The 12,415-nt window shown below is 42.6% G+C and overlaps 1 protein-coding gene across 4 annotated transcripts in view; it reads left to right on the forward strand.

Moving 5' to 3' along the window:
* The window catches only part of CadN (neural cadherin), a 142,134-nt gene extending 130,153 nt beyond the window's left edge, over positions 1 to 11,981 (forward strand). For all 4 annotated transcript variants that reach the window (XM_022791573.2, XM_022791582.2, XM_086982467.1 and 1 more), the window contains 4 exons: positions 56 to 2,454; positions 2,661 to 3,628; positions 4,021 to 4,491; positions 4,881 to 11,981. In XM_022791573.2, the coding sequence (XP_022647308.1) occupies positions 56 to 2,454; positions 2,661 to 3,628; positions 4,021 to 4,491; positions 4,881 to 4,996 (3,954 nt within the window). In that variant the 3' untranslated portion in view covers positions 4,997 to 11,981. The remainder of the gene's footprint in view (positions 1 to 55; positions 2,455 to 2,660; positions 3,629 to 4,020; positions 4,492 to 4,880) is intronic.
* The last annotated feature ends 434 nt before the right edge of the window (positions 11,982 to 12,415 follow it).

Raw genomic sequence — 12,415 nt, forward strand, 5'->3', positions numbered from 1 at the left:
GACTGGAGTGATCCGTAACAGTTATCCTCTATTAATATTGTTATCTTGATTTCAGCCCCTGGATTTCGAAGATCTCCAGCAGAGGTACGGCTTCAATGTAACAATACAAGTGAGTGACAACGGAGGAGAAAGTGCGGACCCTTACCATCTAGACTACGCTAAGGTACGTGTGAGGTTAAGGGATATTAATGACAACCGGCCTGAGTTCGAAAAGCCCAACATCGAGGTGTCCGTGCCCGAAAACTCTACCATTGGTTCGAGTCTGGCCACTTTCCGGGCAACCGATGCCGATCAAGGAGGCAAATCAAAAGTTAGCTATCAGATTGACAGGAGCTCTGATAAGCGGAGACAGTTTACTATCTCGAGTAGCGGTGTGGTCAAAATCCAGCGACCACTCGATCGTGAAGAGACTCCTCGACACCAAGTGAAAATTTTAGCCATTGATGATGGAACTCCTGCGAGGACGGCGACTGCCACACTTACAGTGGTCGTATCTGACATCAACGACAATCCACCAAGATTCCAGTATGACTATAGGCCTGTGATCCCGGAGCGAGCACCACCCATGAAAGTTCAAGAGATCCTTGCCACCGACGACGATGACCGATCAAAAAACAACGGGCCCCCTTTCACATTCCGCATGGACCCTAATGCACCAGACTATATCAAGGAGCTGTTCCGCGTAGAGCACGATCCAACCGGAGCTAATGGCGATGGTATGGCAGTGGTACATTCAAAGGAGCAGTTTGATCGTGAGGTGCAAAAGGAGTACCTTGTCCCTATCTTGATAAAGGACTCTGGCAGTCCCAGCCTGACAGGGACATCCACGCTAACTGTCATCATTGGCGACAGCAACGATAATCGCATGCATCCCGGTTCTAAGAACATTTTTGTGTACAACTTTAAAGGCGAGAATCCGCCAACTAAGATCGGTCGAGTGCACGTCGAGGATCTTGATGACTGGGACCTGCCCGATAAGACCTTCTTCTGGGAGAACAATAAGGAGCACGAAAACTTCGAGCTTGACACCGATACTGGTATGATCACGATGAAAAACGTGACGGGTGGTGGCGTATACGAACTCAAGTTTCTGGTTTACGATCGTATGCACACGCAAGAAGCGACAGCTAACGTTACGGTTACTGTTAAAGAAATTCCGGAAGAGGCTATCCATAATTCGGGATCAATCCGTATTGCTGGAATAACCGACGAAGATTTCATCCGCGTGTGGGACTGGAAGCAACAGAAACAAGTCAAATCAAAGATGGAAGAATTCCGAGATATCATCTCCGAACTGGTTAAGACGAAGTCAGAAAATGTCGATATATTCTCGGTCATTTTGAAACAGGCGAGGCCACCAATTACCGATGTACGCTTCGCAGCCCACGGCTCCCCTTACTATAAGGCCTCAATGCTAAATGGCCTGGTAGCGCTCAACCGCCAGCTAATCGAACGTAAGGTGGGAGTGAACATTACGCAGGTTGGCATCGACGAATGTCTCTACGAGAACGTGAACTGCGAAGGAAGCTGTAGCAACGAGCTGATTGTGGAGAAAAACCCAGTTATGGTAAACGCCAACCGGACTTCGTTTGTCGGAGTCAATGCGTTTGTAAGGGCTGTCTGTGAATGTCTAGCCCGAGACTATTCCGCTGAAAGTCAACGAGAACGAACATGTCGCAGCAAACCATACCCATGCTTCAATGGAGGGCGCTGTTTCGATACTCATACAGGCATTCAGTGTAAATGTCCGCCAGGGTTTTACGGCCCTCAGTGCCAACAGACGACTCGCTTTTTTAATGGGAAAGGCTTCGCTTGGTTCCCACCGCTTCAGCAGTGCGAGAGCAGTCACCTGTCACTAGAGTTCATGACGACGTCTGAAAATGGTCTGGTGCTGTACAACGGACCAATCGCTATGCCCGATTCCGATGAGCTAATAGTGCAGGATTTCGTTAGCCTCGAACTGGTCGAGGGTAAACCTCGACTGCTGTTAGATTTCGGCTCCGGCACCGTCGAATTGACCGTAACACCGGAAGACAAAATTGTCGACGGGCGATGGCAGCGCATCGATTTATATTGGGATCGACAAACGGCTAGAATCACGCTGAATCACTGTATGCAGAGTCGATACCTTGATGCCAATGGCGGGGATCGCAGCCGATGTGAAAACGTGACCACACTCGACAATCCGATCCCACCATTCAACGAATTTCTAAACGTTAACAGCCCGCTGCAACTCGGTGGCGTACACGTTACCAAAGAGCTATCGCAGGCGTACGATTGGGCCTATCGGCCTAATATGGTCGAAGGCTTTAATGGATGCATAAAGAATGTTGTGCACAATAGCGAGATGTACGACCTGGCTAGTCCAGGAAGCAGCTTCAATTCGGTACCTGGATGTCCTCCAGCAGAAACAACTTGCGCTGAATCGGGTCACGCCCATAACTGCGGCCATGGGTAAGAATTTCTTCACCTGTTAAATTGTATTCGATCTTTTATTTAGGGTGACCTATTTTATGTTGTTATAGTATAGTTTAATATTAAAAAGCTTTCATTTGGAAAGTTTTTTTTACTTTGTAGCAGGGTAAGAACCAAATAGCTGCCTACTAAACTCAAGAGCAAAGTATTCATACATACGTTTTTGCCTTTTTGAACGATTTTAGACACTGTGAGGGATCATATCGTGGCGCAGAGTGCATCTGTGAGCCTGGCTATTACGGTCCGAACTGCGACCGCGAGACAAGCTCGAAGATGTTCCAGCAATCTTCATACATCAAGTATGCTTTATCATTTGACCCCCATCCATTCCGCACTGACGTCCAAATGCAGTTCCGTACTCGGCAGAAAAACGGTGAACTTCTGCGACTGAGCAGTAAACATGGCCGGGAGTATGCGATCCTGGAAATTCGCGATAAGAAACTTCGCTTCCGGTTCAACCTTGACCGTCATCGAAATACCGATGAGAAGGAATTATGGCTCCCGTACGTGTCGGTTAATGATGGCCAGTGGCACACCGTGAAGGTGCTCCGATTTGGGGCTATCGCCTCAATCGCTCTTGATGGCGGTTGGGGAAAACGCTTCAATGAGCTGCTCGACTTCAATTCGCCCCATCAGCTGTTGGCTGTCGAAAAGCAGCAGGTACTCGCCGGGGGCGATGTGCAATACGTTGGACCGGGTGTCACGGTTGTAGATAACGACTTCCAGGAGGGTTGTATGAACGATATTCGAATCGACGGCCGATCCTTGCCTATGGAGAGTGGTTCAGAAAGTGCCGCAGTACTAGAATTCCGCAATCTGATTGACGGATGCCCATCGAACAATCCCTGCCATGGAATCTCCTGCCCGCGACCATTTATTTGTGTCGATTTGTGGATGCTACACGAATGTCGCTGCTCACCTGGCTTCGCTATCACAGAAGATGGCAAGAACTGCACCGACCTGGACGAGTGCTTGGCAGAGCCATGTCTCAATGGCGGAACCTGTGTCAACCGCCGTAACGGCGAAGGATTCTACTGTCTTTGCCCCGATGGATTCGGTGGCGAGCTCTGCGGAGCCCTGCGTCAAGAAAAAATTATGCGTCTCAGTATGGCCGCACTAGCGGCTATCCTTGTCTGCCTGCTTAATATCCTTAGTGAGTAGCATTACTATTATTGAGAAAGTAATTAATACCGATACGTATCTCACTAACGTAGCCCGTTGTTTTCGTTAGTGATGTTGTTATTATTATTGTTAATGCAAAATTATACATGATTGTAAAATGTATGCTGGTTTTCGTCTTCGGGTTGCATAGCTGAGTTCCTAATCTAACGCAGTGTACTTCCTATAGTAGCCAATTTCGAACCAAGGTTTTCTCCCACATGAACATCGTTTGCATGACTGTGCATGCACGAAGGTATAATAATCTACAATGATACATACTTGAGCAAATGTGCATTTCGGCAGATAGATGACACTCTTGACCTTCGTTCATCTTCTGACACGGCTGTTATTCTCGAATATATGCGAAACAATGATCTGTTACAGTTTTGGTACTGGTGATTGTGGCGTACACCCGGTCACGCCGTCCGGACCAAAAGTTCGGTGGCGGCCCGTGTGAAGATGACATTCGCGAGAATATCATCTCGTACGACGACGAGGGTGGCGGTGAGGACGATATGAATGCCTATGATATTACGCCACTGAGGATTCCTATCGAACCCAATGGTCATATGGCTGGTATGAATGGTATGAACGGACTGAACGGACTAAATGGAGGCATGCTTATGCAGCCCGGCCTCATGCATAACGGTACACTTAAGAAGCTCGGAGGGCCGAAAGCGGGCCTGCTGGCACCGCTGAAAGAGGGTCCTTTGTCCGACGTGTGCGACTTCATCTCTGAGCACTTAGACAAAGTAGACAACGATCCGAACGCACCGCCCTTCGATGACGTACGCACGTATGCGTACGAGGGAAGTGGATCAACTGCTGGTTCGCTCAGCTCTCTAAACTCCACTGGTAAATGTTTTTTTTCATGGATAGTTTGGTTGCGGATACGATGTTATTTTATGATTCTTATTGCAATTATTATTATTTGTTTTGATTTCATATACCTGTGTATATCCGAGTGTTACACATTGACTGATAATAATAAGAATATTGTTAAAAAATCAAATTATCAAAAAAGAGGTTTTATTTGCCGAATATTGGAGAAATATACAGAACACCAATAGCTAATGTCAAGTAACGTGTTTAGAAGCAAAAGTTAAGACCAATGACCAAATAAAAGCCTAGCAACGAAGCTGCCATCAATACTACGCTAGAACGTCGCTTACGGATTCCTATTTACCTTTAAATGTTCATTTACGCATCTTGCTTCTAACTCTGCTTTCTTTGCACCCCTGCAGGAACTGACGACCAGGAGCAGGACTTTGATTACTTGAACGGCTGGGGCCCTCGGTTCCAGAAACTGGCTGACATCTACGCCCAACAGAACGGGCCGCCCGACGGAAAGGACCACTAAATAAGTACGAATTTTTCGAAACTACTGTCACAACAGCCACTGCTCTGAAGAACGAAGAAAAGACTCTTCCTCGCAAACCCACAAATGACACCGCATTCGTTCGCGTGCATAGATCGCATTGCATTAATTGACTGACTCGCCTCCTTCACGACGACTATTGCTATAATACGCTACTACTGACTTCTTTAAGCTTAAAGCTTCTCATCATCCGCAAGCATCATTCATCGAAGGAGACGGAAGCACAGCGGTGGATTGATTATGATTTCTCATCTGATGAGCTTCAATCAAAACTACGTTATTACTAACATTAATTCAATTGCACGTATTCCATCTTCGTCGTACATCCAGATTAATGAAAGAGACCGTTTTGCTCGATATTTCTCCTGCTTTCCATTGCGCGTGACTGACTGGTTGATTGATTCGTGGGCTGGGCTGGGAGATGGGAAGGGGGTTCGAGGGGTCAACGATGCATAACGTCGTGTCCATATTCCAACACGTACAGACAGTAATTCTGTAATAGTACTAAGTATTAATTATTATTATTATTATTATTATTATCATAGTAATTATAATAATAATAATCAATAAAGGTGATGTGTATAATGGACATGATGAAGCGACGGTGCAATGACTTGATGAAGTCTATGAGGGAGAAAATGACTGGAATTACAATTCCGTTGTGTTGTAAAATGATCTATTGAACGAGTGACCGTTGAATTAAATTGAGCACATAGAGCAGACCTGTAACGTTGATTGAGTAGAACAAAGATGTCGATAGTATCGAACACCATTGTATTATACAAATTGTGAACTGATGCCTCTGTGTATGTGTGGTTGCGTGTGCGCGGAAAAATTACGGATCGGTCAATCACAACCCTAAACAACTAATAACAACAGTAAATATAATAAGAAGATAAACAAACCCTAAGCGAAGAGCACTTAGCTCCACGTATAGCGCATTACATTATTATTATTATGTATCAATGGTGACCACAGAACATTACGCCAATCACACGAGTGAAGTGACAGATGCAGATGGTGAAGAAGATGAATATGGTGATGATGGGATTAGCAAGTGGCGTACTAAAGCCAAGAATGATTACGATTGAAGGACGAAAATGCTTTTGTAATTCCATTTGTATTATGTATTTTCTTTCACGCCGGAAGTGTTGGGTTTAGAGAAGGAAAGCGGAATAAGGCGAGAGAAGTTTAAGTTGATCAATGAACTGTAGCAGAGAAGTTATCGCACAGATGGCGTTGACACAAAGAAACCCTTTATCGGTGTCGCACAAAGCAACGCTCATTGTTTAAGTTAAGCATGAATTCAAGTGTGTATTTGTCGGCGTATCGGATAATGCCTGCAGTAAACAATGCCTACTCAACAACAATTCTAACAATGATAGCAATAGCAACAAGAAGAAGAAAGGGCAAAATGATATCGATTATGATAGAACTCCGTGTGTGTGAACGGCGAAAATCAACAACAATGATCAACAACAACCGCAGCAGCGACAACAACAAAAAATGTATTTACGATCGCACCTCCCGTGCACAATGAATGATGCAAAAATTATTATTACGATAACATCAATTATGGCTATGAAAATGGTAAAATACTTCGATAGCGTAGTGGATTCTTTCATGTAGATATGTGGAAGGATCGTGAGAGTGAAAAAAGGCAAACAGAAGAAGCAGTAGGAATTACGTATCATTTGCTATTCAGGGATTCCGGCAGCAAATGGCAGGGACACCAAAGTATTTTCTGCTATCTCTTGAGGAAACTGTACTTCTAGCATGAGTGGGTCACCTTTTTCCTGTTTCCTCTAAATAAGTCCCTTCGCTACAAGTGAATAAGGGATTAAACACAACTATAGAATCACTACTTGCTTGATCAAAGTGGATATCGTGTGGAACGATCCGTGAGGACTGCTACGTTTGGGTACTGCTGCGATTGTAAATATAGAGTCTGCAGTGGCAGAGTATCTCAGCCTAACCTTGTTGTGAAAATCTGTTGCCGGACTCCTGAACAGCCGAGTGAACTCCCACAAGATGGTGAGACAAACGTCCGCGAGAACAGTGTACATTTGTTGTCAAACGCATCGCAGTGACAAGATTTTTGCGTTGTAAATTTACACATTTTCCTTCCTTTGTACGTTCTATTACTGGCCGATGCACTGGCTTCACCCAGCCAGCACCGCCAAAAAGCCTCGACGTAGTGGCAGCGGCCAGCAACTGCCGTTTCTATATATATATATATATATATATATATATATATATATATATATATACACCATATTAATGCCAATTTAACATCAAATTCCAATTTGTTTTTCGAGTACATTATAATTTGCCAGATTTATTATGCCCCTAAATTGAATGGACGGTAGATTAAACACCTCTCAGGTTGTTACATCTGCTTGGATCATTTACAATACAGAGCGAGACCATAGTGATAAACAATATATATTGTACACATACACTCAGATGCAAAGCACACATGCACAGTAAACAAGGTAGATAGAAACAAGTCGCTCGGACATGAAAATCATCAGGTCTTTTGCGTAGACAGTTTTTCGTTGTGCGTTATTTTTATGTTTGTTATGTCTCATTTCTGTATGTGTATTCTTAACAACAACAACAACAACAACAACAACAGCTATTGTCTTTAAGTTACAATTATATATATATATATATATATATATATATATATATGAGCTATTTTTTGTAGAATGTTTCCCAATGTTCATGTATGTTCATGCATATATACATACATGGTATATATATATATATATATATATATATATACATATACACACCTGTGTACTATGTTTTCAATACTGCCTCCGTAAAAACAACACCGGCCGGAAATAACGGAACACAATCAGTAACAGAGTTACTTGTGTTGATCATTTTTTAAGTAGAGAGCGGACGAAGGCAAGAAGACTTTGACGCGACAATTGTGTCCAGTGGCGTCTGATAGGTCACAATCCAATAGGCCATAAATGAACAAATCGTATTTTTTGCAAGGTTCGCGTTAAACAAACAATATCGTGTACATTGCCGTGCGAACAGTGCCACAAAATGAAAGTGCTCGTGCGACTCCTTACTTAAAAAAATTATCTAGGTACCGTTTTTTGTATAAGTTTGGGTCACTATTTTCTTAGTTCTGTCTATTTTGTTCTGCTAAGTTACATAGTGGAAATGAGAGTATCAATTTAAAGCCATAAAAAATAAAGCCGAACATGATTCTAAGTTTTATGTTTATTTCTTTTTAGTTCAAAGTTGTTTTGAGCGATTTGCTACACTTAGATATTAGTTACGTTTTCGTTTTTGGCAACATCGTCAGTGCTTCGTTTTCTTCCCATCAGTGCGACAAATCCGCTCTTCAAATCAAACTTCCAGTTTTCTATGTACGACAAGAGAACTTCCTGGACTTGACACACTTAACTGATCTAGAAAATTGTCTTTTCCATAACGTTAGCTCCAGCAACGTGTTGAGCTCATTTCACAGGATCTGGCGGTTAAAAAATTGTTCCTTACAAAAAACCTGCGACAACATTTGATACGAGCCCATCACCTATATATGTTTTTACCTCTATTCTAATCCCAGTCAACGAAAATTGCACCTATATTAAGTAAAACAAACTTACTAGTAGTACAACGATACAGTGGAGAATATGTACGCGACTGTGGACGATCCGAACGATGAAAAACCTCATCGTTATGATAAAGATATAGATACATTTGCTGCTGCTGCTGCTGCTGGTTACACACCGCGTGGAAGAATGAATTAATGATTATTTTCTAACAATGAAAAGAAACATTCACCATCCGACAAGTACGGGTTCCGTTGGAGGCCAAGTCATCCACTGGGCGCAGGGTCAGCCGTATTGGAGCAGAGGATGATTGCCGGACGTCTGCCTAAAGCTCCACCGAGAGAAGCAACCCGCTATACTATCGCCAGTGGGCGAACCACTCGTTGAGCGCGCGGATCATTTCAGCAGCGTCTGGTTGGCGCGCTAGCCACCTCGAAGCCACCTCGAGACCACCTCGAATGAATAGGCCACTCGGACCGCTAGCGATAAAGGCAAGAAGAACACGTGCTCGAAACACACGAGCGAATTATTGCAGCAAACCTAAAGTTATACGACAGTTTGCCTTACCCCATCGTCAGTTGTCTTATCTTGATTGATAAACCGTATATAAACCGAAAGAACAGCTGTGACAGAAACACACTCATTGGAGATAACAAACAACAAATAAACTGCTGAGCCGTATCGGTACAACAGGGAACTCGGGGATGTTTGGAGAACGGGATCAAACGAGTGGTATGGCTTAAAGGCAAGCTAACCATAGGCATCCTAGGTAGGGTTGAGTCAAGGAGCGACTGGGAAACTATCCCACAACTACTGAACAAGTCAAAACTAAATAAAAATCAAACATATACCTCGAAATGGCCGATCAAGGTTATAAATGACAGCCTGACCTATTGGCCAGCGCAGCCAGTGGTCACGGACGTCGGAGACTCGTGTATAAACAAAGATGTAGGCTTTTTGTACCAAATGTGTGAACGAGCGACAGACAACAACGCACAGGCGAAGACGAAGCGAGAATGAGGAAGTAAAAACAGATTGAGGGACGGAATGTCGAGAGAGCGTGACTGAGATCTGAGTGAATGAATCTGAGAGTTTGACTGAGTTGGACCAGTGTGTGGATTGACTGACTAAAAGTTAGAAAATGACAAGTGGAAAAAGGGAGTATATATATATATATATATATATATATATATATATATATATATATATATATAAGAACAGAACATAGATGAAGGTCAAATCCGAATGTGAATGGAGAGAGATTAGAGAAACGAGTAATGCGGACAACGTGGCTGTTATTAGAACATGATTAGTATAATGGTAATACTGTTACAATAGTCAGCGATGTCGAGCGACGTGGTGGTTTCTGAAGCAGGCATCTACGCGGTTGCTGAAGTACTACGTAACGCGTTTCAACAAAGGGAACCTTCGAAAATCTAACTGACGACAAATTTCTTTTCTTGTTTCCAAACGTGCGGGCCTATTTCCTTCCATGAAATCAATCTGACGCGTAGGCTACACTCTTTAATCTAGCCTTTACAGCGAGCCATCTCTGTTACATGGCCGAGAGCCCTAATTAGATTCTATGAAACCATGACCGTGAAGATTAGCCGCTCGCCGTCGCTGTGCAAACAATGTGTGTGAGTTTTTACAAAAAGTCAGCAATCGAATTTGTCAAACAAAAAGACAGAAACGAAGAGTGAGTGAACGATATACAAAAAAAAAATAGTGAAGATGAGTGCGAAGAAAGAAACAGAGTGGCATGTAGAGAACATCCGCCAGCCGGATGGACGACGACTACTGATCAACGAGAACTACAAACGACAATTGATGTAGCGTTGGCCGAAACAGGCTCTTAACGTTCGGATCTCGACGCTATCAAAAAAATAGGTAGAATTAAAAACGAGAAAGAAAAAGGACTCGTTGATAAAATGGTGACGTGTCCACTGCGAAACTCTTCGGTGCCGCGTTAGGTTATATTTCTAGGTAGATAGATAGATAGGTAAAAAGATAAATACAAGTAGATCAAAGAAAAAGATCCGAGGGGCTTGGCGGCACTCTCAACGTTAGGTAAAAAAAAAAAAACAGAAGCCGAATGGAGGTACAGAAAATGACAAAAAAGAAGACGAGTCAGTAAATATACACAGAATATTAATAATAATAATAATAATAGACAGAGCAAGCGATGAAATAATAACATGAAAACTCTCTCGCAGAGAAAAGAAAGCGTTTGAGGAAGAAATAATAAATTACACCAGGGAGCATTACTTTCTCTCTAAGTCGTCAGTATACTCAACAATACAAAGCGAGAGAAAACATTACAACAAGAACTAGGTAGTCCACGTTGCTCGACGCTAGGTAGGATCCCAAAAAGTGTTCAGAGCGCTGTAAGAGTGGTCAATATTGGCGACTGCCATAGCAAAATAGAGTCGCGTTGCCAACCACTGCAAATTCTGCTCGCGGCGCTGTCCATAGCGTGGTAACTGATCAACCCGCAGATTTTACAGCATATGTGGACTGCGGTGATCGAAGTTACCAATAGCTGACACTCTCGACCCTTGCCACGGTCCGTATGCTGTAGTAGAGAAATGTGACCGATTATCCAGCGTACAGAGGAGGGGGGTGAAGAAACAGGATATACGAACCGGAGCTTTAAGAGACAACTATAGAATTTCATAACAACGGAGGAACAACGGCGAAAACTACGGGAGCGGATTAAGCGAGACAAACAAACATAAATAATCGAATGAATAAAGATAAAAACAATGACGGGTAATAATAATGATAACATAAAAAATAATAATGAGGTAATAATAGGAGAACATAGGAAGAGAGAGTGGTACCCAGATGTAATATTTGTGGTATTACGACGATGACGGTAACAGCAAAAGCAGTAAAAACGACAACATCAATTACCATAAGAAAAACAATAATATTAATACCTATAATGACTATTACGGTTCATTGATAATTGCCATAACATTACAGGAGAGAAAAAAAGAAGAATCAGTCCAAAATGGAGTACTCATGTGACTCAGCAAATAATCATGATAAAGCTATAAGCGGCCAAGGCAAAAGGAATCTCACAACAATCCTGAGATAGAAAGTTAGAAGGATGCTATAACATCAACAACTACAACAACAATAACAACAGCAACAAACAACAACGACAACAAACAAACAACAACGACAACAACAAACAAACAACAAGCTGTCGCTCAGATAGAACTGCAGCTGATAATAACAATAATGGCAGACGCGATACTAAGAACAATATACAAAGAAAGCTCACTCAACAAGAAGTTACTTGGCGTACACACTTCCCGCTATATATAAGTGTAATAAATAATAATAAGGTCTAAATAAATTCCACGTAACCTAAAAAATTTCGAGCTGCTTCCTGATTTACATCGAGTAGTTACTATTGTATCTCACCTCGTTCAGCAAAACTTGAAGGTCTATGACTTAGGTTAAGCCTTTCCGTAACTTATAAGTCAGACCAATGACTCCGTTGAACGGACTCGACTACGCAAGAGTACGCTTAAGGTAGTAAAATTTGAAACATCTATTAGTGTGATTAGATGAGGAAAACGCTAACGGAAAGTAACCTATATTCGAATTGATGGACTCAGGCTGATTACAGGATATAGTTCTTAGAATAGACTTTGCATACCTATATTTCCACATATGATACCCTTCCACGCTTAACATACGTCTGTATAAAAGTCAAGTTATTCCTTGTTTAGCCCGCTTGTTTTAAAATATCTGTTAACTAATCGCGTGTTTTATGTATATATGCTTTTTATTTCATCACGGCTCTTCG

Source organism: Varroa destructor, unplaced genomic scaffold, assembly GCF_002443255.2.
Source record: "Varroa destructor unplaced genomic scaffold, Vdes_3.0 BEIS01000001.1, whole genome shotgun sequence".
Lineage (NCBI taxonomy): Eukaryota > Metazoa > Arthropoda > Arachnida > Mesostigmata > Varroidae > Varroa > Varroa destructor.